Source organism: Silurus meridionalis, chromosome 27 (genome assembly GCF_014805685.1).
Source record: "Silurus meridionalis isolate SWU-2019-XX chromosome 27, ASM1480568v1, whole genome shotgun sequence".
NCBI classification, from domain to species: domain Eukaryota; kingdom Metazoa; phylum Chordata; class Actinopteri; order Siluriformes; family Siluridae; genus Silurus; species Silurus meridionalis.
The window spans coordinates 3062569-3090538 of NC_060910.1; the positions used below are offsets into that span (position 1 = coordinate 3062569).

At 41.0% G+C, this 27970-nt stretch overlaps 1 protein-coding gene across 2 annotated transcripts; it reads right to left on the reverse strand.

Annotated features, from left to right (window-relative positions):
• Positions 1–1122: 1122 nt before the first annotated feature.
• piwil2 (piwi-like RNA-mediated gene silencing 2) lies at positions 1123–27686 on the reverse strand. 2 transcript variants are annotated; one of them, XM_046842226.1, is made up of 23 exons: positions 27535–27686; positions 25499–26167; positions 24884–24977; positions 24137–24236; positions 23303–23458; positions 22424–22534; positions 20038–20155; positions 18820–18944; positions 14836–14916; positions 13947–14060; positions 13309–13497; positions 13097–13181; positions 8216–8305; positions 7912–8052; positions 7467–7580; positions 6884–7072; positions 6291–6392; positions 6094–6210; positions 5818–5906; positions 5316–5421; positions 4507–4760; positions 1660–1767; positions 1123–1418 (listed from the first exon to the last, which is right to left on the reverse strand). In XM_046842226.1, exons 2-23 carry the CDS (start codon positions 26138–26140, stop codon positions 1262–1264), a joined length of 3282 nt encoding a protein of 1093 aa, XP_046698182.1. In that variant the 5' UTR covers positions 26141–26167; positions 27535–27686; the 3' UTR covers positions 1123–1261. The 2 variants fall into 2 exon arrangements, with proteins under 2 accessions (XP_046698182.1, XP_046698181.1); XM_046842225.1 differs by having other exon boundaries at positions 8216–8308.
• Between the last annotated feature and the right edge of the window lie 284 nt (positions 27687–27970).

The following is a 27970-nucleotide window of genomic DNA, read 5'->3' on the forward strand; positions in this document are numbered from 1 at the left end:
TCGTATCCCCAGGGGATCTCCTTCCAAATCTGCATCAGGTTCTCAGTGAGCTCCTAGACGGTCTGTGGTGTTACTCGGTGGCTTCGTATGCTCCAGAGGTTCTCGGTTGGATTTAATTCTGGGGGAATGTGAGGGACAGTCAAGGGAATCAACGCAATACTAATTTAGAAACTCCCTACACACTCTGGCCACATAAATCCAGGCATGGGCATGGGCTTGGAGGAACCCAGGTGCCCCACTGCATCAGCCAGGGCTCTGTTTAATCTCAGATTGTTTCAACATCGGTCATGTTTGCTCGGTATGAACTTTCCATGAAGAGAACATTTCTGGTGCTCTCTGGCAAATCCCAATCGAACTGCCAAGTGCTGGGCTGCGAGCACTAGGGAATTTCAAACCTTCATGCCACCTTCAGTTTGTTTCTGACTGTTTAATCAGAAATGTACACCATTAGCCTGTTGGCCATGTAGGGCTCAGGCAGTCTCCTCCTTGCACTAAGGAGAAGATACTGGTCCTGCTGCTGTTCAGCTCTTTCAACCAAACACAATGGCGAAATTTTAGTCACGCGACTGTGCCTTTCGTCATCGCGGCAACTTTTTCCAAGAGCTGGAAAGTGAATAAACGGCAGGCGGAAAATGATGCGAGTGGAATCGCTTTCCGTTTTGTTCAGACGATTCGGTATGGATGAGAAACTTCTGGGAAGTTTAAAAAACGACAGCACGGAGGAATTTTTAGACGCCGTTTTCAAATTGATTTGTGTAGATGTACCCTTTAAAAGGAATGAGTTGTTATTCTGGATAGAGGAATCCAGACGGTCTGAGGCTCCTTGAGGATGATGATGTCCAGTGTCTCCACGCAGTCGTTAACACTTTTTATTATTCCTCCAGTGGAGTAAAAAGTACATGACCTTTCCCACAGAGCTCTCCAGGTGAGAAATTAACACCGCTGGATGATGACTCGCCGAAATGCATTTTCCATTTCCTCCAAACTGTTTATTGATTAACTGGGGTCCGACGTGTCGTTCGAGGTGTCCAGCGTTCATGCCCCCCCCTCAACCCCCTCCGAGCTGCTTGGCCAAGCTACATGCTTCGGGATGTTCGACAATTCATAAAGACGCACAAAAAATGGGTGGAAAATGGTTTTATTTAGCAACATGTTCCACAACTTCAAGGGGAACGTGAACATAAATTTTTTCTACAGCTTGTAAAACTTGAACAAACTTTGAACTTTGTAAAACTGAGGGGAAAAAAAAGAATCATAGTTTTTAAAGAAAATATAATTTATCACAGAGCTGGATGGCGGGTTCTGAATGGAGGAATTGCGCCGACAGGTAGGCCAGTTTGTGCGCGTACTTGCACGGGGCTGGCACTCGGATCGTCCCGGGCCAATTCCAGTACAAGTGGCACATCTTAAAGGTCAACCTAATGGATAGAAAAAACTCATTCGTCAAAACAATTTTATTAGAATCTTCCTTTGATGCGTTTCGGGTCATTTAACATCGTTAGATTAAAAAAAACATCTGAGCCGGATATAAGCCCCGCCCCCTGCTGCAGGAGCTGTTTCGAAGCTCTTAACTGTTAAGACCTGCCCTTTTACTTCGTACTCTTTATACTTTATAACTTGTGTATCGTTTTTTTTATTTTATTTTTTATTATTCTTTACCTCTGGAGGTGGTCCGGCGTAAGATTCGCTGTGTTGTAAATGGAAATGTAGTGTGTTGGGAAAGCACAGCCTTGACGAATCGAGTGAGCCATGAGGTAGAAATCCACCCTGAAAATATAAATAAATAAATAACCTGCATTATTCATATTTACATATATAAATCCTGATGGTCTTTGGCTCAGAAGGCCATGAGTTCACATCCCAGCCTCACCAAGCTCCAACCCCTGGTCCCCTGAACAAGGTACTTCAACACTTAGTTGTACAAATGAGACAAACGTAAGTCGCTCACAATGTGGACCAATCGGTGGACCAATGCGTCCTCTTCAGCTGGGTGTCACTCGAGTGTCTAGCGTCTGTTTTATGGGTCTGTTCCAGCAGGTGTCCACTTGGTCGATTTCAGAACTTTTGCTGACCTCTAAATCTTCTATCTTGCGTATTTGCCGGTAAAAATACGCAAGTGTCTCGTTAATACTCTACTTCCTGGTCAAACTTCTTCCTTATTGGGGCTCTTGAAACAATTCGGCCAGCAAAAGCAGCGTTTCACTGTTTAGGCTTTCAGCAGGTTCGCCAGGTCAAATTTGAGACTTGGAGAATGAAATTTAAAAGGCCTGTATCACAGCATCAAAAACACACGCAAATACGTTAATTACGGAATTATCCGAGCCCTGAGTTTATTATTTTGTCAGGCTAAGTATCGCCAAACATGCGTTTCCCCGTAGCTGTAAACTAAAATCCATCTGTGCTGCGATCCGATAACAGGAAGCTGATTGGCTGTTGCACTTTGGTCTCTTTTGTAGTCGTAATACAGCAAATTATTTTTGGACTAACGAAAGAAACACCACCACCGAAACGGAGGGTGTTTTCACATATAGTTCGTTTTAAATGAACCAAACCCAGTTCACGTAAAGTAAACCAGAAAGTGAAACCCAGTTCTCTTTTTTCTCTGTTGTAGCCGCTTTCCTTCAGTTTTTGAGAAAACAGAAGAAAAACTTTTATGTTTTTATGTGTTGAGAATAGTTGGCGTTTAATGCCATCCTCTTTCCAAATATTAATAAGTGCACAGCTTTCTTTATAAGACCACACGATTCCGCGACCTGCCATGTCGAAAACTTTTGTGTTTCAGCAGTGACGGAACACGGCTGCAGGTATGGCAAGCCTCCAGGGACATTTGGCGAAACGAAACGCAAAGCGGACCGGGACCTCATTGCTTTCACGTCACAAACAAATCCAACCATAAATGGACCCACCTCCGGAGGTGGTCTGAGTACGGTTCACTTCTGGGTCCTTTTAAGGGGTCAGAGATCACTTGGTTTGTTCACATATACACACTGAACCTCTCCGAGAGCGTTTGGAGGGCTCAAACAAACTAGGTGTGAAAACATCCTAGCAAACAAAAACCTTAGAGGCAGTGTTACATGGACATCAGAGAATTAAGACCTGTTTAAGAACCTGTCAGAACAGAGGAATTAAGACTTGAGTGAAAATGAGATTTTAAGAATCCTGTAATCAAATGTGTCCTGCTGGTTCGGACCCAGCGATCGGACTCTCGTGGCAGCCGTGTTTAGTGTGTGTTTATACACCAGGAATGGGGGAAAGTCCTCTGGAGCTGGACGCTGAGGAGATGCAAGCTTAAATATAACAGTGTAAAAGTGTCTCTCGTTAGGAAGATAGTGAGTCATTAAATCTGCCATCTCTGATAACTCTTTTTGCTAGATGGCGCCAGTTGGGTCACGACTGCTCCGGCTACACTTTGTCTTTTTTCTTTATTTTATATATTTATTTCTTGATACCTTTCTCTTTATATAAGATGGTCATTGTTACATATGACAGAGCCACTCTCATTTATCTACTCTATTTTTTTATCCTTATATTCTATTTATATATATAAAAATTAAACCAAAGATAAGTTCCTCTGTACTGCTTTACCGTTTTTGATTTTGTGAATTTAGTGTTCGCACTTTTTCTTTGCGAATATTCATCAGTTATTGTCTCTGCTACGATCATTAATACTTTGATCACAAATGAACAAGGCCATTATTGCTCTACCTACACTGCCACCTACTGACACGGAAGAGTATTTCCACTCCTCTGCCGGTCGGCTCAACAATAGCAAATTATTCCAGTCACTAAATACATTTTTGGGACCAATGAAGTATAACTTAATAACAGCTCATGTGTGGCAGCACAGTGGATGTATATCAGTGGTACAGGGTATGTGGGCTGGAGCACAGTTTACGTAGCACATGCGAGTGAAAAGAATGTGTGGTTTAAAATGAATCCACAGTGGACCGAGGACAGTGTTTAAGAGGCCAACATTAGGAATACGGTGTGTCATTTGGAACACATCCACAGTAGATATGGAAACGCTTAATTGTAATTTGAGACATGTCCCAAGTTAGCCTGATTATAGTGTTAATGCAGTGTGTATAGTGAACACGATAAAGTTCTGATGGTGTAAATATAGTCTGTGAATTCAGTTATGATGTTTATGCAGAGTCTGCCGTTTGGGACATGGCCATGGTGTCTTGTCTATATTGTGAACTGGGTGTTATTTGGGACATGACCATGGTGTCCTGTAGTCTGTAATGTGAACAGGGGCGGTTTGGGCGTGTCCTGATTGTGTTCTATAGTCTATAATGTGAACTGGGGGCGGTTTGGGACATGTCCTGATTGTGTTCTAGAGTATATAATGTGAACTGGGGCCGGTTTGGGACGTGTCCTGATTGAGTTCTATAGTCTATAATGTAAGCTGGGGGCAGTTTAGGACGTGTCCATGGTGTACTGTTGGTGTTATATAGTCTGTATAGAGAACAGTTACGTGTACAGATTTTTTCCCCCAGATCCTACCACTCTCTGCGTGTGACAGTGTGATCGAGGACGGTTCCTGGCGGAGGAGTGCTGAATCGGTCTTCTCCGTATGCGAACAGGGTTGTGTTGATCCTCTTCTGCACCACGATGAAAGCCAGCTTCGGCTCGTAGTTGGGAAACGTCTCGAAGCATTTGAGGATCTGCGGGATCTCGTAAAGTTTCACGGCCTTCAGCTGACCGTCTGAAACGCCATCGCGGTAGATCACGATCTTCTCTGGGAAGCTGTGGTTCACCTGGAGGAGAATCAAATAAGGAAGGGCTTCGTTCATTAAAGCTTCTAGTTCTATCAAATTTTTCTCTGAAAGCTTAGGGAAAAAATATATATTTTTAAATGACAATTTAGTGCCCCCTACTGGTAAAGTCCAGGATTCTGTTTGTACCTTTAACTCCACAGAGAGACGGACAGACAGACAGTGTTTGCCTCTTTAGCACCATAAATAGTTATTGACTAGTAACTTGGGGAGGTGGGGAGGTGGTAGCTTAGTGGTTGGGGGCATTGTACTTTGGATTCGAAGGTTGTGTGTTCAAATCCCAGCCACTTCTGGACCCCTTAAGCAAGGCCCTTAACCCAACAGCTGAACAATGAGATGACCTCGGTGTTATTTTGATGCAGAACATTGCATAAGGTCACCAGGTCCATGCTGAAGATCCTCCTCCCATTAAAAATATCTTACTGTTTAGACACAGCGGAAAATAAAAGCGCACGTAGCGGAAAAATAAAGCACGCGATAACCACCGGGCGAGACCGGAGGACGGAGAAACGCACGTAATGTGCGTGAATCTTTTACCTCGTAGTATTTCTGCAGGGCGGCCAGGAGACATACTCGGAAGCCGTTAATGATCTCCTCGTTGGGCATCTGGAACGTGACTCTGGAGTACCACTTTGTCATCAGGCTGGAAGGCAACAGAGACAGTGTGCAAGACTTTTGTGTGGTTAGTGTCTAAAAACCATATACTCTTTATTTCTCTATAAAGAACACAAAGAGCACATCATAATTCAGTACTGGTTTTTATTTTAGTGTAATAAAGTTCAGTAATATTTTACATGGAGTGTGTTTATTTTTTATTGAGTATCCATTCCATCGGTTGATTCATCTATTATTGGCGAGTACGAATGAATGTGTAATGATCGTTGTTGTATCCAAACAATTGTGTTCCTTCCACGGATTGTGTGTTAAAGTTTTGTGAAAGAACCCCAGAATGAATGCGATGGTCAGGTGTCCACATACTTATGGCCATATGCTATACTTCTATACTATACTTTGTTCTTAAAGCGATTTTACGCGTTACCTGTTAAGACTCGCCACGAATCCCATCACAGATCGAGTTTTCTTACTGGCGTCATGATGGACATCCACGCCGATCACCATTAAGTGTTTCTGTGCAGATGTTTGAGAGGAAAAAAACAAAACAACCTCAAAACACAGATGAAGCCACACCCATTTATAGTGTATTATAATATAACCTCAGGGTCAGGAAGTGTGACTGAGGGGTTCTGATTGCAGGAAATTGTAACCCGGGCGTATGAAACTATATAACAGTGGGTAATAATGGGTGTATTTGCACCAAAGGAACGTTGACGGTCCAAAGTTCTCCTCCCAGCTTGCAGTTGATCTGAAGGAGGATCTTCTGCGCAATGCTGCGAAGTTTCTGCGGCTGCGAGATCGTCCGGACGTTGATCGCCTAAAATGGAAAAAACGTAGCGGAAATCAGCGCTGTGTCCATCTGCCCAACGTACAGGACGTGGTGAAAGGAGGACGGACTTGTGAGGGACAGGGGCTCTGGACGCAGCAGAGCTTCTTCACGGCGCTGTAAAGGTCGTCTCGGTTTCCCGTCATGATGTAGACCACTAGCTGCATGTTGGGCTGAAAGGACAAGATACAATTTCAGAGGCGCTCTCCTCATTCGCTAAAACACAGGCGATATGGGCAAAAGTTTGTGGACACCTGCCTATAAGATTGTGCTTTTTTTTTTTTTCCATCTGGGGAATTTGGGAAATATGGAAACTTGCCATAATAATGAACGTATGTAATATTTATGTCATTGACGTGAAAACTCAAAGCGAGTAACGATTTGAGGATGAACCACATAAGGCTGGAAGCCCAGTGTCCATATAGAGCATATGACTCCTAAAGAAACAGATATAACACTAGAATACTCATGCGGTGATATTGTCATAAGTTTGTGGACATCATCACTTCGTGTCGTTCGTGAGCACGTGATGATGAGCTCTAGTCTTCTAGAAAGACTTCCTGGCTAGATTTTGGGAGAGGTCTAAGCTTATCCCAAAAGATGTTCAGTGGTGTTGAGAAGGTCAGGGCTTTTCTTGTGTAGGGATTGTAAATGTTTTCTGCACCTCGCTGCTCAGCTGGGAGTGGATGCTCCGTATGTAGGTCTCGGTGCGATCGTCACGGAGTTCGACACGGATCGGGCGGTCCAGCCTGAGCCCCATCGGCCCGGCTACCTTCCCGAACATGGCCACCAGCTCCTCCGCCTGATCCGCAGCCCTACGAGGGTAAAACACGGCCCAGCAGTACAGAGGGATCTGGAGAGGGTAAAGAAAAACAACAAGAAACACCACATAAATGAATCCTATTCATGTATAAAAATGGGGAACACGAATTCTAAGGAGAAAGTAAACTAAAAAGTGTATTATTACAGAAAGATTTGATTATAAAAATTGAGATGGAGGGAAAAAATAAAGAGCATGAATGTAAAAACTTTTTTTTTCTCATATGGTTGAAAGAAAAAGGTGTAGAAAAGGTTGTGCTTTTATGTCTTGATCTAGAGAGCGAGTGTGTGCCTGAGGATTTTCACTTCGCCTCCCATCAACAAGCCGACAAAAGACCCTGGAAATGGGTGGAAAACAACAACAACAAAAAAAAGGCATAAAGAAAGATAAGTGTGTCTAAATGATTCGAGGATCAGGGTTTACTCACACAGCTGATGGACGGGTCTCTGACCACCTCTCTCGACCAATCCACAGTCGGGGACGTGACGAAAGTGGCAGACTGCAGACAAATGGTCTCCAGGGGCAAAGTTCTTCCCTGAGTCTAAAGAGAGAGAGAGAGAGAGAGAGAGGTGAAAAAGCAAGAGATAGCAAGTGTTGATTGTTTTCTGTCCCTTTCTTTCTCTCTGTCTTCATTCTTTCTCTTTCTTTCACAAAGAGACACTGGGAAGAAGAAAAAAAAGTGAAACTGACAAAAAATAAACACACAGACACTAAAGAAAAAAAGGTTGCAAGAGTGCCTCAGGTATGTGTTTGTGTGTGTGTGTGTGTGTGTGTGTGTGTGTGCGCGAGCCCCCCCTCACCACCAGTATATCAGCGCTGATCTCGAATCTCGAGCAGGTTGTGTGTGTGTGTGTGTGTGTGTGTGTCCTCACCACCAGTATATCGGCGCTGATCTCGAGGCCCCAGCGTGACAGTTCACTCACAGCCTCCTGATTGGTGCTGATGTTGTGTAGAAGCTGCTTTAGCGAGTGTGTGTGCTGCTCCGCGCTCACGTTAATGTGCGTCGTCAGATCCTGATTGAGGAAAATTGATAAGAAGAGCGAAACATCTGACTGAGCGACTGACGTCTGTAATTTTCACCACGTTTTCATGAAGACCATCGCGAACGGCGGCTTGGACACAGCGTGTCCCAACACTGTCGTTATCACAGTGATAAAGGGGATTTCGGCCTTGTACCCTCATCGATTTGAAGTCCTTCCTCATCTTCTCTGGGATGCCGGTCATGAAGGAGAGCTCAGGCATCAACAGGATCTCCCCTGTGATCACCTGCTGCGAAATACATCACAAAAGAAAACATCTTAAAGCACAGCTCAGAAAAAAACTAATGGACCACTGAGTGACCCTGACCATCATAAAGCTCTCACTGAAGATCAATGAATGACATTTTAACAACTCGTCTGAAACGATCTCGGTAGGCGGGGTTTAATATTCTAATGAGCAAGCTTGATTGACAAACATTTTACGCAGCTTCAGGATGGTTCTTCTTCACCTTATGGATTACAGTTCGAGTGAACAGAAACGCTCATACATATTCGGGAGAAAAAGAAAAAAAAACAAGAGAGGGATTGGTAAAGTAAAGTGTATTAGCCCCTCCCACTTTCTATTAAGAGAGCTCTGACTGCTTTATACATCGGAGCATCGAGACACGTTTTATGTGTCCATGTGTGTGTGTGTGTGTGTGTGTGTGTGTGTGTGTGCAGGAGTGAAGGGTTTAATGCTCTCACATCAAACACAAACACATAAGATTTTAGATTTTTTAACGTCTTATTTTGACATCTTTATCACATTCCATGGTCGCTTGCCATTTTTGTGCTGGTGTATCCAGGAGTGGACGTATGTGACTGCTTTTATTATTCCTTGATTAGGTAATGAAATGTGCGTCACATATGCTTGTATAAAGTCGCTTTTCTCACACAGTCCTGAAGCTGAAAACCTGCTCATTTCAAGCCTAGCCGAGTGGACGGTGTAATTCCGAACACGCACGCTAGGGGGCGGTAGGTGATTAAACGTCCCACACTGAAATTTCACGTACAGAGTCACGTACAGAACAGAGCACATGAAGAATAAAAGACGATGTAATGATAGAATGATATAAAGAAGCCGTTTGTGTCTTTCCTTTAGAGCTCTCGATTCGGATTGTTTAGAAGGTGTGGATTAAAGTTCTCTACCAGACACAGGTTCAGGTGTACAATATTTACTCTTCTCTTCTATCTATCCATCCATCCAGTCTTTTGACAGCTATTATTTACTCCAGCTAACTTCCCTACTTATCTTTTTTTGCCCATCATCCCTTAATATTTTGTTATATCTTTTTTATTCTTTCATGCCTTTTCTCACTGACTATCCATCCATACATACATCCATCCATCCATCCATCCATCCATCCCTTAACATTTAGTATTTGTCCAAAAATCTCTGTTAATCTGTCTGTCCATCTCTTCCTTTACTTTCTGTATTTCTTTTTTCCTTCTTTCAGCTGTCTGTCTGTCCATTAACACAGAGAGAACCTCAGAATGGTTAGAGAAACATGCAGACTGCATCACTCTTCCCACTGCTGATTAGTTTCCTATAGCCGCATGTCCACATTAGGATTTCTGACTCTGAGACTTTTCCCGACGGTGTTCACTCGCCATACGCCTCGTTCTGATCCGCAGCAGGACCTTTCGAGGTCTTACATTGTGCACGGCGCGAATCTCGGAAGCCATCACATCTATTTTCACGATCTCTTTCAGTCTTCCGCTGTGGCCAGAGCGGGGACGTTCAACGTCCAAATAATTCCCTTTTTTCAATTACTAATAGTCTGCATGGTCATTCGTCAATCAGCAAAATGTTCACACTTTTCACACGACATCAGACATCGGGTCGTGTCTCCCTCAGCGTGTCCTCGAACCAAATAAATTCTGGATGCGCTGATGTTCCTGTCGCTTGCTGCAATGAAACTAGGGCTGCTCAAGTTATTAGCGTTAGGGCAAGATAACAGTCGCTTGTGAAATGGCGGACAGTACAGGGTCAACCTGCTGCAGGAAAAAGAGTGTGTCCCAATACATGAGAGCATTTTATATTAAACGCAACAAAGAAAACTGTACCTGGAAGTTATGCAAAGTGGAGTTTGTGTGTTATGGGAGTATCACAGTAAAACACGAGCACATGAGAAAAAAAAAACAACACACTGGAGTCACAGATGGAGGTGAAACATCAGCACGGTGAGCAGAAACTCTATAATCCTCATCAGGTTAGTTTGATGAAGTGCTATTGTGTAAACTGTTTGTAACTTGGGGAAAGCCGCACTGTATCTGTTCTGTCGCGAGCATCAGGTCGCGCAATCGGTTCGCTCGTGATGATTCAATTAAACCGGTGTGAACAAACTTTAAATCTAAAAGCAGCAAACGATCCCATTTCTCTGTTGTGGTTTTCAGCAATTGATTATGTATTTGTACACCAATGCATATTTTTTCCTTTCGTTCAAGTTTTTATTGCGTTTGACTGCTACAACAGTTTTATGTTTTCACACGTGATTTACTGCAATGTTTGTGTAGTTAATTAATGCATATATAATTTAATGAACATACAAAAATTATATCATTTTATTTTGTAATTAAATCATTTTTTAATCAATTTTTTTTTTAATTATTATATTTTTTATAATTGAATTTTTATTTCATTTAATTTTAGATGCTTAGATCTTCACAACTAAACAAAATTTTTTTATTTTTTTTAAACAAAAAGTGTCAATGTTGTATTATATTTTGTATTGAATTTTAAACGTTGTTGTCAACTTGCCATCTGCAATTATCATTAAAATAACCAGTACAAATGCTGACTTTTAGTAACAAATTACTCACATTTCATTCTCAAATGCTGGTCTCAAATCCCGCAAAAACCCCTCCCACCTCGTGATGATTACGGACCTTTGAAGAAGTAGATGCCGAACTCGCAAACATCCCGAACCATCTAGAGACGTACCAGTGCCAATTGGATCCCACTACATGTGTGGAGTTTTGACACTGGACCTCCTGGAGTGTTTAAAGGCTCTGGCATGGAGAAGCTGATGCTGGATCTGTGATGATCACAAATGCTGAGCTCATAAAACTAGGAGCTACTAACCATATAGACTGTATAAGGCTGCAGAAAGAACATCACTTATAATCTTATACTCCAGTAATCATGTTAGTTCTCACTCTCCAGTGTTCTGTATTGTTGAAAGATTTATGATCAAACTCTTGATATCACCCAAATGAGGATGGGTTCCCCTTTTGAGTCTGGTTCCTCTCAAGGTTTCTTCCTCATAACATCTAAGGGAGTTTTTCCTTGCCACAGTCGCCATGGCTGCTCATCAGGGATAAACACACACCATCCACCTTAACTGTTGATTTCTGTAAAGCTGCTTTGAGACAATGTCTGTTGTGAAAAGCGCTATACAAATAAACTTGACTTGACTCAGTGTGTGGCTTCAGTACACTTTTATATATAAATATCCTGAATTAAAGGTTTTATAAAAGTTACAACAAGCAAAGCATCCAACTAAAAATGTAGCTTTTTAGCTGATTCATCTGGAAAAAAAAATAACCGACCGATAAAACGATCATTAAAATAATCGTTTGTTGCTTCGTTAAATGAAACCATTTTCTCATGTAACATAGTCTGGGATGAAATGGGGGAAAAAAAGGTGAGAAAATTGGAGATGGAGAATGATGTCCAGATCAGGAAGCGGCTCAGGGAATCGACTCAGAGAAAGAAATACAATTAACAGCCTGGTGGGTTATTTTCCCGTCTGATATCGATTTCCTCAGCAGATATTATAAAGACTGAGAGTGAGTGTCACGCTCTTTCTGTTCCAGATCCCACGTCCTCCTCCGACCCTCCAGATCATCAGCGATAATAATAACTAAAACCGTCCTTCGTTTGATCTCGTAAATGTCCCAAAGCCTTGTTTATTTCCCTCCTGCCGTGTAAATCCGGCAGGATTTTGGTTTAATTCTTCGCATATCGGCGACTGCTTCTGAATAAACAGTGTATTTGCTCCTGAATTCACCTCAGAGTCCGGTGCTAAGAGCCCGGGAACGATTTCCAAACTTGTGACTGTGAAGGTTTTCTCATTACAGTGAGCAGCAACATGCTCCGACTTCCTCAAAGACCTTGTAAGTTCAGACGACACGCATGACACTTTTTTTTCTTTTCTTCTTACTGGCACGGAAACCCACTCAGTCCCACTCAGTACTAAGCTTTAAACCGACTTTTCCCATCTGTATGTAGTTGTTCTTTAAACTTTGCCACAAATTTGGAGGCACATGATTTTACTGGACGTCATTGGATGCTGTAGCATGAACTAGGAGACTCAAACCTGTTCCAGCGTGACGATGTCCCTGTGCACAAAGCCAACTGAAGATGAAGATCTGCTTCATATGGGTTGGAGTGAAAGATCTCCTGCTTTAGAGCTCCAACATCATTTTATTGATCCCACAGGCAAATTATTTCTTCCCATATCGAAGCTGGGGACGGAGTGCAGGGTCGCCATAATACACCACCCCTGGATCATAGAGGGATAAGGGCCTTGCTCCAGGGCCCCAAGATGGCCAGTTTGGTGATAAGGGGGCTGGAACCTCGTCTGAACCTTCTGATCAGTAACCCGGAGTCTAAACTACTGCGGTCTTTTATTTGTTCTTCCTATCGTTTATGTTTTAAGGGTGAACGGCGCTTTATTTTGTAATGTTTAATTTATTTACTTCTTTTTTTTTTATGTATTTATTTATTTTATTTCCTATTTTTATACTTGGAAAGTGCTTTGAGATGTAACTTTTAAAGGCGCTATATAAAATCAAGATTATTATTATTGTTATTAAATTTGACTGCCTTCGAGCAGATGAGACAGAAGCAGAGCATGTGTTATTTGGGCATGTCTTATGCACTTGTTCTTTGCACAATGACAATAAAGTTCAATTGAATTGAATCTAAATTAGTTCTTATGTATATAAACATGCATGGAAACACGATTGGGCAATATCGAGGTCTGTGCAGGGATAAATTCATTAAACAAAACAATTCTTTGAGTCACCTCACCTTTCCCCCGGGTTTGGACCTCTCCTTCGGACGATGGACCAACAGGGGCTGATCCACTTCTTTCACGCTGATGCCGTAGTTTTTTCTGCAATGGGATTCGAGAAGAAAAGAAGTAACCCGTATTACAGAGTAAAAATAAGTGCTCAGTTGGTTTCCCTTCAATGTTTACGAGACAGAAATCTTCAGTGTTCGCACGAAATGTCCGAATGAACCTGTAATATTCTATGAAGGTGGTCTCTGAGCCATCCGCCATGGTGAAGGAGTCTTTGGGCGATTTGGACCACTCGATGTCGTCGATGCGGTACATTCGGTTGTTGTAGCGGGTGATGACAATGGAGCCGATCAACTCTTTGGTGCACTGGTCCTTGAAGCTTTCTCGACTCTGTTGGTAGATCGCGTTCCTAAAACACGCACACCATTACATTAGCTTCAAACGTAAACAATAGGCCCTTTATTTTATATTCGCTCTCACTGGATAAATACGAAAGGGCGACCGATAGTGGATTTTACAGATACCGATAACCGATAAATCAACCGATAGATTTTTAAAATGGATACTGAACAAAAAAATACAAAAACAGTACTGAATCATATAAATGTGAAATCAAATAAATCTAAATATTGGGGAAAAGAAAAGGAAAAAAAAAAAAATTCCTCCAAAAGGAAAAAAAAAAAGAAAAACCTCAATTAAACAGCGTCAATGATTCGCCCCTAGAGGCCGCCCTTGTACTGTATAACGCAACCCGGAAAAACTATATAAATATTCAGTTCAGAAGTTTTCTTAGCTTAAAACAGAAGACAAAAATTTAGGTTGGATGACTGCTGCGGTAATAAACTGTTATGTACTCACATGACGTCCAGGACTGAATCGTTTCTCAGCACTTTGTGTGAAATGTCCGCGGAGAGGTACAAACCTCCATCTGTGTGTTTTATAGAGGTGGAGTAACCTGGCCACACCTGCAACCTGAGACACATCACACACACGCTTCTGTATCCATTTCATCTGTTATTAATATTCTGAATTCCAGTGTATACTGCTTTAACCCTCTATTCATTATGCATACAACCATCCATACGCTCATCCACCCATCCTGGTATGTTTCAGTCCAAAATGCAAATATCCATCTATTCACAGAAATAATAACCTTCCACCAATCAAACCAAGAAGAGAAAAATTTTTCTATTCATCCAGCTAACCAGGAATGCATCCATCCATCCGTCCAAGAATTCCAATTACACCAAGCATATTAACATCCCTTCATTCACCTAACCAATAATGCATCCACCAATCCAGACATATAAACAACCCTCCACATACACATCAGCTAGACAAGCATTCACACCTCCTTAAATCCCCCTAAACAAGAATACAATATTTTCCATTCATCCACTTGTTCATGCAATCAAATGGTGCATCGATAAATCCAAGTTATAAACACCCTTCAAATACAGCCATCTATCTCTCCATCAAAACCAACTTTATTAAACCATAAAGGCATACACACTTTCTTCAATACATTTGTCCATCTAATAATCATCCCTCGATCAAAACATCCTTCCATCTGTTCACCAATCTAATTAAGAATCCATCCATCCATCCATCCATCCATCCATCTATCCCCTACAGGTTTATAGATGTATCACACATGAACACTAAATGTTACATTTCACATAAATACAAACTTCTGGAGAATGGATTATTTTCCTGCCTGTTCCTTTTCTCATGAAGGGATTAATACCTGTGTTTGCTGAGAACAACTGCACTTTTGGGATCATAATGATTCCTGCCGATCAGATTTAGGCCCAAAATCTTCATCACCCTAAAAGAAACAGAGAGGAGAGAGAAAAAAGAAAAAGGAAGGTCAGTGGTATTAATCAAGATCATCCAATCAGCTGCTGGCTCCTGTGTACTTGGGATTGATGAGGCTCTGCTTGTTTCGACTCTAATGACTGTCTAATGGGAGAGAAATGAAGCCTTTCTAAAGCAAAACAGCTGCATCTCAGAAATGTGTCTTCTAGATGGAAAAGAAAATGCAGGCATGCTGATCAGACGATTGAAAACACTGTCCAGCCATGAAGATCAGACACAGTAACTAGACATGGTGACAATCATGGTGACTGGAAAATCTGACCAGTCATAAAATCAGTTGCAGTGACGAGTAAGGGTGATCAAACCCACTGAATCAGGCAATCAGATACGGTGACTCTTCATGGAACCCACATACTCTGAACCCAGAGATATAAAATATAAAAGTGAAGAAAAGGACGGCTGAAGGTATTGCAGGAAAAATGCATTTTATATCATTGAGGGGACTGAGGAAAAAAAGTAAATTAAACAGAGGATTTGGGAGGGCAAAAACCACAAGTGAGGGAAGAAAGGAAGGAAGGAAGGAAGGAAGGAAGGAAGGAAGGAAGGAAGAGGTAACTGAAAATTTTAATGGGAAATGGATAAAAGATGAAAATGGAAGAAATGGAAAATTAAACAAAAAAGTGACAAGAAAGTGAACAGAGAGAGAGAAAGAGAGGGGGACTGGAGAGAAAGAAGAGTTTAGGAAAATTCAAGAGCAAAAAAAAAAAAAAGAGACCACAAGAATGTAAAGAAAGAGGAAAATGCAAATAGCGGAACGAGGAAAAAATGACAGAGTTAAAAAGAAAAAGTAAAGCATTGGAGAGAGGAGAGCGAATAGGAGGCGAGAAGAGAAATGAATGTGGGAAAGAAATACAAAGATAAAGGAATAAATGTGAAAGAAGAAAAAGGGAGGGAGCAGAAAAATTCCAGGAAGAAAAAAATGGAAAGAGAAATAGACAGACAGAGCAAGAAATAGATTTGAGAGACAAAGAGAGAGAGAGAGAGAGAGAGAGAGAGAGAGAGAGAGAGAGAGAGAGAGAGAAAGAGGTGGACTTTAATGCTCCTGAAATCACTCGCATCGTTTCACGATTTTCAGCGATTCAACGTCCCTTTGCTGTTACCACGGCAACTCGGAGAGAGCGCTAATACGTTTTTATTGAAACAAAGCGCAGAACGAAAGAAAGGGAGAGAAACAAACAAACAAACAAAAAAATACTTCAACATCTTTAAAAAGGGCATTTATGTTTTTAACCACAACTTCCCCCCCCCAAATGGTTGCAAAGAATAAAGGAGGAATACTCTGCCACTGAGCTGTGTGTGTGTGTGTGTGTGTGTGTGTGTGTGTGTGTGTGTACGCGTGTGTGTCAAGAGGAACTTCAAGGCCACACACTTAATGGACCATCTTGCTTCTTTGTGAAGACCAAGTGTTTCAATAACAGGTTTTCTCTCTCTCACACACACACACACACACACACACACACACACACACACACACACAGAGATAAGTGTTGACACACTTTGGTGTGGGTGAAGACCATCATGCCTCATCCCCAAATCTTTCTCCTTTTATTACATCAATTCGAGAAAGAATTCTGAATTCCTAATCTTTCTTTGATCCCTCCATCAAATTTCTTTACATTTGTTTGAGTTTTTGTATTAAAGTGACACAATGTCTGGATGAATTCACTAAAGTACCAGAGGAGCTGCGTCCAAAATCTTCAGAACTTTTCTCATGTTTGTCACACTTCAATGTTTCAGATCATCAAACTAATTTAAATATTAGTAACAGAGAACAAGTAGTTTTTAAATGAAGGTTTTTATTATTGAGGAAATACAAAATCCAAAACGACATGGCCCCGTGTGAAAAAGTGTTTCTCCAGCCACACCCAGACCTGATTACTGCCACACCTGTACACAATCAAGAAATCTCTTAAATACGACCTGCCTGACAAAGTGAAGGAGACCAGAAGATCCTCAAAAGCTAGACATCATGCTGAGATCCAAAGAAATTCAGAAACAAATGAGAGAAAGTGATTGAGATCCATCAGTCTGGGAAAGGTTATAAAGACGTTTCTAAAGCTTTGGGACTCCAGTGAACTACAGTGAGAGAAATTATTCACAAATGGCAAAAACATGGAACAGTGGAGAACCTTCCCTGGAGTCTCCAGCCGACCAAAATTACCCCAAGAGCACAGCGACGACTCATCCAAGAGGTCACAAAAGACCCCACAATATCATCCAAAGAAATGCAGGCCTCACTTTCCTCAGTTAAGATCAGTGTTCACGACTCCACTATAAGAAAGACTTGCTGTGATAAATTGAACCATGAATTCTGCTGTTTACCAAAAAATCCTGAAGGAGAATGTCTGGCCATCTGTTCATGACCTCAAGCTGAAGTGAACTTGGGTTCTGCAGCAGGACAATGATCCCAAACACACCAGCAAGTCTACCTCTGAATGGCTGAAGGAAAACAAAACTACTTTGGAGTGGCCTAGTCAAAGTCCTGACCTGAATCCTATTGAGATGATGTGAAATGACCTTAAAAAGGCGGTTTATGCTCAAAATCCCTCCAATGTGGCTGAATTACAACAATTCTGCAGAGATGAGTGGAGCAAAATTCCTCCACAGCGCTGAAACAGACTCACTGCAAGTTATCACAAACGCTTGATTGCAGTTGTTGCTGCTGAGGGCGGCCCAACCAGTTATTGGGTTTAGGGGGCAAACACTTTTTCACACAGCGCCAAGTAGTTTTGGATGTTGTTTTCCTTCAATAATAAAAACCTTCATTTAAAAACTGCATGTTGTGCTCACTTGTGTTCTCTTTTACTAATATTTAAATTAGTTTGATGATCTGAAACATTGAAGTGTGACAAACATGAGAGAAAAAAGAAGAAATCAGGACGAGGTAAGTGGAGTAAATTGATGATTTGCTGTGTGTCTGAACCGAAGAAAGAAAAGTCAGCTAACTATCTGTACCATATCGAATTGCAGAGCACCATATTTTTTCCATCGTATTGTATTAAATGTAACTCGCCATAATGCAGAATCAGGGTTTTTAAAGGGGACATGACACACTCATCCAATCACTTTCCAATCTCATCTTAAATTTAAGTAGCACTGCATGCTCCACATCTCTTTATTTTGATCAGATTTATGAAAGAAAACAGCCGAGCTCCTGGAGGTGTGCCGCGGGCAGAGTCAAAGAGTCGCAAGTATGTGCAGCTTTTTGCGTAATTAAAACTGGAACAGTAGAGTCTGATACTGAACATCAAGAACAGCAGCAAAAATGAGGATTGCGGAGTGTGAGCGCTCTTCTGGGGAAAGTTCCCATACAAGGAATTTCAAACTTCATGTAGTCCGTGACTCGAGAAAAAAAAAAATAAAAAAAATTTCAAAACTTGTACCAACCTGAAAGGAGTGCATTTGCCACAGAAATTAATCTTTTTTTTAAAAACTTTGGCCATGTTGAGCACAAGGATTCAACTCTAACAGTGTAAATAGTGGGGCTGCAACTACAATTTTGATGATCGATTAATCGGACGATTATTATTATTATATATTTTTTGTAATTAAATGAGATGTTTTGCTTATTTTAAGTAAATAAAACCCTAATTCAGGGTATTTACGCATACAAATGTATTTGTTCACGACGTATTTCATTATTGATTTTACACTGCAGACTGCGAAAGTCAATAAAATTGAAATAAAGGTTCGTTTTTTTTTTAATTCTTTCTGCTCAGCCCGGTACCAGTCCTGGGCCTGGGCCCGGTGGTTGCGGAGCTCTGGTATCTAGCACAAACAGCGTTTACTGTAATCTGATAAATGGGTCGAACAGGTGGCGTGTAAACTGAAAGTATTACAGGATGATACACACCTGCGCAGGACGACGTTGTAGAAAGGGATGCACAGATCGGAGTGTGGAGGCAGGATCTTAGTCATCTGGACTTTTATATCGATTTCCAGATTGTCCGTTCGTCTCTCCGCTTTCAGATGAACGACCTGGTTAGAGTAGAGAAAGTAGAGAAAAAGGCAACTTAGAAAAGAATCTCTTCAAACTTAATGCAAAATAAACATCATACAAATGTTTGAGCAGAGGGAAAATCCTTAAAACTGCTGTATGCTTTAGTTATAAGTATAAGAAATACGATTATGTAGCTTACATTGTTATTTATTATTGATCGCGACAGCATACAGATAAAAGAACATGAGTTGGAATGGAAGATCTCCTGCTATAGAGCTTTAAAGCCTATTTGTGAACACTGCACCCCAAACCCCCTCACCTCACCTACAACAATAACACCCTTCTGGCTGAATATCTTTAAAGGCACTCCAAAGTCTAATGGAATATTTCTCCAGAAGAGTGAAGGTTATTTTTAGAGCAAATGGGAACTGAAGGTTCGATGGGATCTAATCTTACACTCAGGTGTCTACAAACGTCTGTGTATAGAATGAATCAGTGGTGGGCGGTAATGAAGAAATGTAATTCATTACTCTACTTGAGTAGAGTTTTTCATGGATCTGTAATTTACTGAAGTATTTGCATTCAGGGAAATTCACTACATTTTAAAGTCAAATATTTGACGTTCATTTTACTCGACTACGTTTTGCAAAATCAGTTGTTCCTTTTTATTTATGAGGATAAAAAATAGTCTTTTCACATTAACTGAGTTGATTAAAGAAGAATGTTGTTTAAAAATGATAACAGGAACATTATAGTTATGATAAATTATAGTACTTTGGATACTTGAGTACATTTGAAGGCAAAAACTTTTGTACTTTTACTCAAATGAAAGTTTAAAGTGGACACTTTTACTGGAGTCGTATTTTACAGAGTGCATCTACTTTTACTTAACTACATGCTTTGCGTACTTTGTCCACCACTGGAACGGGTACAGTTTTAAGCGTCTGCTGAGCGGCGAGTTGGTTTATGGGTCGAGGTTGATTGAGGGGATTGGGGGATGAGAACCTACTCCTTAAGGATACTGGGGTTCTACTACACACAAATATATTCCATTGAGAAAGTACTAAACCTTTGCATAAGCCTAGCATGAAACACACACACACACACACACACACACACACACACACTCACATCCTCTAGGCGCTTGGGCAGATACAGGATGGATCCGTCAAAAGCCACAACGTCTCCTGTAGTCGAACGATGGTCTTTCATCATCCCGTAGCGCATGCCGACAGACTCCACGTTTGGCCTGAAAACACAAACACACACACGTACGGGTCTAAAATACAAAGCGAGCGTCATCAACCAAACAGGGACTCGGTAAACTACTTATTCTCGATGCCAGAGAACAAACGACAAAATATAAATCAAAGAATCTTATTCTAAAAACAGGGAAGATAACGACCCACATCAATCACATGACCAATCACGTTAGCATGTACGCGATCCACAGAGATTCAAATTCCTGCACCCTCATAATCCATACTAGCAATTTATTGCATTTCACCTTTCTATTAATATCGGCCGTGTTGCGCTGTGATGAAGAGACCACTCCAGTACTCGCTCAGCCTTGTTTAGTGCAGTGTGCTTATCGAAGCTTACTGAACTCGAATGATTTGCTCGAGATCGCTTTTACGCACGAGGTTACGAGAATCTTCCGAGTTGTTTTCGCGCTTCGCAGCTTGTTAACTTAATGTAAATCAATTTATTCAATAAATGGAAATAAGATGAGATCATTGGAAAAGGCTATTTTCAGAGAGGAAGCAACAGTGAAAGCTATGTTTTAGTTTACATTACCAAAATTCCAATCAAAAAGTTGGGATGCTGTGTAAAATGTGAAGTAATGTGTAAAATGTAAAGTGAAAATATTTGGTGCATCTTGAAAAGAAAAAAATATGCCAAAGAAGACCCAGGACCGTTGAGCAGTTAGAATCAGGCAAGAATGGGACAACATTCCTCTCCCAAAACTAAAGCAACTGGTTTTCCTCAGTTCCCAGACTGTCGTTAACAAAAGACCTGATGCTACCCGGTAGTAAACATGGGACTGTCCAGTTTTTATAAGACGTAATGCTGCCATGAATTTCAAAATTATCATTTTTTTTGCTTAAAAGTGTAAATTTGCTTAGTTTAAAAACATTTGATATGTTTACCTATTGTAAATAATATATGGGTTTATGAGATTTGCAAGTTCTGTTTTCCCATTTTACACGAGTCCCAACTATTTTGGGATTGGGGCTGTAAAAACAAAAGACTCTGAAAAAGAAACCGCCAGCAGTGGTTTTCTCACCACATTAGGAACTAACTGCAGGAAGAGCAATCATTTTTGACAGGAGGACACTTTGGTCTTGAGGATACGACAAACAACCCCAAATAGATTTCATAAATCTTCTGCAAATCCAAAACCTTGACAGCCTGCATTTATTTTACATTCCAGGTATAATAATAATATAAAATTTTATTCTGAGGGACTCCACGGTAAACTATGTGTTGCATAATCCTGGTAAAACACAGCCTTGGATTATCCCGTTTATCCCACGGTCACTTACCAGCACTGATGCCTATTTGTGCCACGTCTACATTAGAGGTGGATTTACGTTTAGTGCGATTTATACGATTTGGATCATACTTGCCTGTAACGGATTAATCAACGGATAGTTTTTAAAATAGATACTGGATAAATAAATAATAATAAAAAAAACCTCTAAAATATTACTAATAACTTTATTAAAAAAGGAAAAAAATTAAGAGAAATTAAAAGATTTACAAAGTTAATTAAAAAGTTACTAAATCGTGAAAGTGCTAAATAAAATAAATAAGAATTCATTAATTCATAAATTCATAATTATATAATGAAAAAAATATTTAAAAAATTAATGTAATAAAGAAGTACAGTGCAAAGTCTCGCATGTAAAAACCGTACAGTGATTCGCCTCTAGAGGCCGCTCTCATAATGACAGGGGACCTCCTCAGCTGCCCTAGCAACGGACACAACCCGGAAAAACTATAGTGCAAATATTTGCAGCTAGCCGTTATTTCCAGCCATCAACTATCGGTGTCGATTAATTGGCAAAACCGATGAATCGATCAACCTCTAGTCTATACTAATAATGAAGCTGTTGGAGTTTATTTCTGGTGCCGTTTCCCGTTACATTAATCATTTTAACGATTTTCTCTTCAGTTCATCAAATTCTTTAGCCTGGACCAATCGATCGAAATCACCATAACTTGCTGACTTACTCTGTATGCAACAGTAACTGTGTGTTACTGTGGTTCCAATCATTTAAAAGCAGTGCATTAATAATCTTATATGCATACTTAAGATGTAAGTCACATTTACTATAGCAGGAACCAAAACAGTTGAACTGTCAAAGTTAAATACACGTGATTGGTGTGATCTTACCTTTCAAAGAATTGAATCATCTATAAAATGCAGAAGACTGCAAACAGAGTCTTAACTTTTCCACACACACACACACACACACACACACACACACACACAGATTTGTATTAAACGTACGTGAACGTGACGTGATACTGAAACACTGCTTCGTTATGGCACTGGATGGGGATGTAGTTGGAGGCGATGGAGACCGGATTTCCCTTAGATCCGACTTTCTTTAACATCTCGCTGTATGAGAGAGAGAGATATAAAGAGATATAAAGAGAGAAAAAGAGACATTTACAGCATTTGACAAATGCCCTTATCCGGTGTCTTGCAATTACAAGTGAACAGTTGAAGGTTGAGCGTCTTGCTCAGGACTCAGCAGTGGGAGTTTGGTGGTGCTGGGATTTGAACTTAGAACTTTCTGATCAGAAATTCAACATTTAAACCACTGAACTTCCACTTCCAGTCTAGAAGCCTGCGAAATCTGAAGGCAACATAAGAAGTCAATAACATACAGAATAGTGTATACTTATGTGCTTTGAGACACAGAACTAAAGTTTTTTACTTTTTAAGCACGGGTAGTTGGACAGGAAGGTTTGTACATTGTGAGTGCGGAACTCTATTAGAGCAAGAAAGAAAGAAAAAAAAGAGCGCTGGAGAGCTGAAATGGAACAAAAATACTTTGCAAATGAAAATAACATGAAAAATATACGATAAGTATAATCGAGGACAGTACGGTCCCCCCCAACACACCCCGCTTCACGTTTTGGAATTGCACGGATGCATTTTATACCCAAACAATTCCCTCTTGAATTAGATTTTCACTTGGAAGGAAGTCTGATTTGTGATCCACTGGTGATATAATACCTTCCCTACCCAGAGATCACACAAGTGAAACCATGGCAACTAATACCACAGGAGAGCACTTTATATGGGGCCGAAAATCTGCACCAGTGTCAAAGCAACAGCAACAAAAGTGGGTATTGAGGACACCATGGCGACCGCGCTCACCCTGCCGCTTCCATCTTCAGCTCGGTTTTCGGAGGGCAGGTTTCCGGGGTCACGGGAAGATTTTTCTGGCTCAGGGGTGAAAGCGGGGCTCCGGAGCCTCGACCCAATGGGAAACCGGCAGCTTTTCCGACTCCGATCAGTCCTCTCCCTGCAACACTGTCAAACACTAATCATCAGAGTAGATCGCAGCATTATTTATTAAGAAATGCTGCTGATCATAATACACTACAGGAACAAAAGTATTGGGACACCTGGCCTTTCCTGCCATATGTGGTTGTTTTTCAACTGTTACCAAAATGCTGGAGGCACCTGATTGTACAGGATGTTTTTAGATGCGCTTTCATAAAATTTTCACTTCACTTGTACTTGGAAACCCAAACCATGGCGATGTCCCTGTGCACTAAGCGAGCTCCATGAAGATCTGGTTTACATGGTTTGGAGAGAAAGATCTTGAGTGGTCTGCTTTGGAGCTCTTATCTCATCTCTACTGAACACCTTTGGGATGAATATGAATGCTGACTGCACCCCAGGTCTCCTCACCTACATCAGTACCTGCCTTTACTAAAACCATTGCGGCTGAATGAACACAAATCTCCGAAATTGGGACTGAAGTATGGCATGTGATTTTTTTCAGCTTCACATTCCACATTATGACCAGGTGTCCGCAAACTTTTGGCAATATAGCGTGTCTTTGGTATAATTAAGACTTATATTTATATATAAACAAGGCACAATACACACAAATGAAGTAAAATAAGCTGAAGGTATAGTATAACAATCCATGGATCATCCTGCTTATAACAGAGGCTATAACAAGTTTTCCCTCCCTTTTACCTGCTACTGTATTGCGCATCTTCTGCTTCTAAAGCTGCAGATACAACAGGAGGCGCAAGGGACTGAGCGTCATCTTTGTACTCGGTGAGTGCACCTCGTCCTTAGAGAAACACACACACACACACACACACACACACACACACACACACACACACACACAATAAACAATAAGATTATTGTTCCTAAAACATATAAGACAAATGCAAAATACTTTTCTAATTACTAAACACAGTATAACCAAAAGTTTGTGGACACCTGACCAAAAGATTGGTGCTTTTTTGAACATCCCATTCCATATGTAGTCCCCATTTGCTGTTATAATGAGTTCCACTCTTCTGGGAAGATGTTCCACCAAATTTTGTGGAGATTTGTTTGAGATTCATTCATCCACAAGGGTGTAGTGTTGTAGGTGAGGTGAGGAGGTTTCTGGGGTGCAATCAGAGTTCACACTGATCGCTCAGTAGGGTGGAGGTCAGAGCTTCACAGCAGGAGGTCTATCTTCTACAAATCCATATCTATATATATCTTCATGGAGCTGGCATTGTGCACAGGGGCATCTTCATCCTGGAACAGGTTTGAGTCTCCTAGTACAAGTGAAGAGGAAATTGTATGCGTCCTGTACACTGGTGTGCCTCCAACTTTATGGTAACAGTTTGTGAAAGGACCACATTTGGCTGGAAAAGTCGGGTGTCCCAATACTTTTGTCCAAATCTCACACTCATAACGAGGTTTCTGTGCGCTGCTTACCCCAAGCTCCTCCTCTGCCCCAGGTTTTGGCTGGTTCAATGCCCATTCCTCTGAACATGGACAGCAGGGAAGAACCTGGGCCTGGAACATCAGCCTAGACAGGTGTGCGTGCACACACACACACACACACACACACACACACACACACACACACACACACACAGTATTACCAAAATAATCAACTTCTCACCCATATGGTTAATAATTTAATGACTGAATAGCAGGTTACACTTTTTATCCATTTTTCTATGGAAACTTCATCTGGGAAATATTCCAAGTTGGAAGCTTATAAGGAATTTATGGGATTAATTTGTGGAAATGTATATGAACTGTATCATATACAAACAAATATAAACAATATAAATAATATATACATAATACTTATATTACAATATACATTTAGTAAATTCCAAATTTATTCTCATTTATTTCTGTTAATTCTCAAATATTCCGGTTAATTCCCATGGAAAGTTTCCGGTCTCCTAGTTAGGATCAACTCCACAATCGAATTCAGATTCTGGTCCTTGCTTTATCACCAGAGCAGCAATTTAAATATCGGCGTCCAATAGAATTTCACCACCAAAAGTCAACCAAACAACACACTTTTAATCTTACCTGAACTTTGGGAGGCTCTTCCTCCTGCAAGCAGGGAATCACATCCTTACGTTCAATTGTACCTGGAGGCTCAGGCTCCTTCACAACTATTGACATGCTCCTTCCTTTTCCCACCGCAGGTTCCCGAGATATATCAAGAAGCTCTCTGGCTCTGCCGAACCCTCCACCGACGGCCTCCTTCACCGTTTCCTGCACGATGATCTCAGGCTGGTCAAGGGCTAACCCCGGGCTTCCCCGGCCGTAAGGAAACACCAGGGGGTGTAAAGCGAAGGACGTTACACCTCTACCTCTCCCTCTAACTGGTTCAGCAGGAGCTGCAGCAGGAGCTGCAGCAGGAGCTGCAGCAGGAGCTGCAGCAGGACCTCGAGCGCGACCTACGGAAGGCTCGTGTGCTATCAAAGATAAACCCCTGCCGCGTCCGACCGAGGGCTCGTCTGCAATCAGCTCCAGGCTTCGAGCTCGACCTGCCAAGGGTTCTTCTGAAGCTACGGATAAACCTCGAGCTCGGCCGAGGGCCGTCACACCCAGACCTCTGGCTCGTCCAGACAAGAGTTCGTCTGTGGGTAAACCTCGACCACGTGCCAGTGGGACATGTGGAACACCAGGGAGTCCAGGGATAAACGGCGGTTTGTTTGGATCCATTTTTGCGTGGTTCTTTTCATGCAACACCTACAATGAGGGAAATATAGAAAAAAAAGGGTGGGTGATATTGAAATAATTGAAATTTGTCTCCTATTAAGGTCTAGTGAAGGGAAAATTTCATGCTTCCACATCCTTAGACGTCCTGTACAATCGTGTGCCTCAAACTTTTCAGTAAAAGTTTGGGGAAGAACCACAAGAACCACACCCACTCCACCCTTCCTGCATTCTTTTCTTCACTTCTCTAACACACTCTCCATTAATCTGTACCTGAACTCCTCCACCTTCTCCACCTCTTCTCCCTGCAACCGCACCCCTCCACTGCCCTCACTCTCATTTACACACATGTACTCTGTCTTACTTCTCCTGACTTTTATTCTCCTTCCTTTCAGCGCATACCTCCACCTCTCCAGGCTCATCTCCACCTGCTCCACCCTACTCTCAACACAAACCGCAAAACATCATAATCTATGGAGACTCCTTTCTGACCTCGTCCATCAACCTGTCCATCAACCAATGCAAACAGGAAAGGGCTCAGAGCCGATCCTTGATGCAGTCCAACCTCCAGCTTGAACCAGTCTGTCGTTCCTACTGCACACTTCACTGCTGTCACACTGTTGTCATCATCGCAGAAAACCGGCAACCCGTTTTTCCAGAAAGAACGTGTTGCCAAGCCCACACAATTACGATTATTACGATTATTCGTGCAGCACTACTCCGATTCCATTCGCCGTGCATCCACGAAGAAACGGGAAAAAACGACTCGTTTTCTGTAGTTTGGGTCGGAAATTTTAGAAGCAAATAAAACTAATGCTACTTTTTCTCTTTTTTAAATAAAATGACCAGAAGATCCACTAATCGTGGGATTTATTCTGTTTAAATGGTATCGAATGTGAGCGAGTTTATATAGAGAGGGCACTTTTTTAAAATCTTGGCATTACAACAAAGAATAGAAATAAACTCTAATTTTTCTATGATTAAGTCTAATTTATTTGAAAGGCAAAATTAATAAATAGCCAAAATGTAACCTATTTGTAAGTCACATCACTATTACAGATAAATAAACCCTAAGAGTTTTAAGGTTTATATTTTATTGGCTGTATTTTTATGTTTTTGTAAATACATCTACATATATAAAAGTCGTTTTTGTATCTGAATTCAACGCAAAAACGTATTTAACGTGCAAAAAACGTGCAATAATTAATGTGAAGACAAACCGCCTTTTACAACCAAACATAATGGCGCCCATTATAACCGGCAACATATTTATTTATGAACATCACTATACATCGGTGCGTTAATATCTTTTTTGCATTCACGTGAAAATTATTTACAAAAAAATACGATGAATTGCAAAATAAATACATAAAATAAGTTTATTGGGGGGGGCGTCTTACCTGCCCGTTTCTAGTGTAGATTGAAAGGCAGTTAGGAAGCCGAGTGTCAATCCGCGTACTAGTGCACTTAATATGGCGTCAAAATAGTGCACTGGTACTTTACGCGTAAATAAAACCCGGATAGTGGATTGGAGTGGGACTTGATGCAGCGATTTGGAACGCAGCCCACAAGGCTTTATGATCAAGTAAAATATATATATTTATATATAAAATCATAAAAAAATATTAAATTTGTACATGTATAACTTTTTACACTGATGCACGTTTAATTGCCAAATACAATCCTAATAAATAAAAAATATATACGTATAAATATATACATAAGTTTCCCCGCTAATAAGTGCCCGGATGTTAGCTAACTTTAAAAAAAACTGGCGCCTGCAGGATTACATGGAATATAAACACTCGAATTAAAGTATATTTGACGAACGAATTG

Coding starts and splice junctions, on each gene's coding strand:
- piwil2 (XM_046842225.1), bottom strand. CDS start 26,140: ATGGATCCAAACAAACCGCCGTTTATCCCTGGACTCCCTGGTGTTCCA. Junction 14,061..14,835: donor GTTGTTCTCAGCAAACACAG/GTATTAATCCCT, acceptor GATGTGTCTCAG/GTTGCAGGTGTGGCCAGGTT. Junction 7,073..7,466: donor GAGACCCGTCCATCAGCTGT/GTGAGTAAACCC, acceptor TACCCTCTCCAG/ATCCCTCTGTACTGCTGGGC.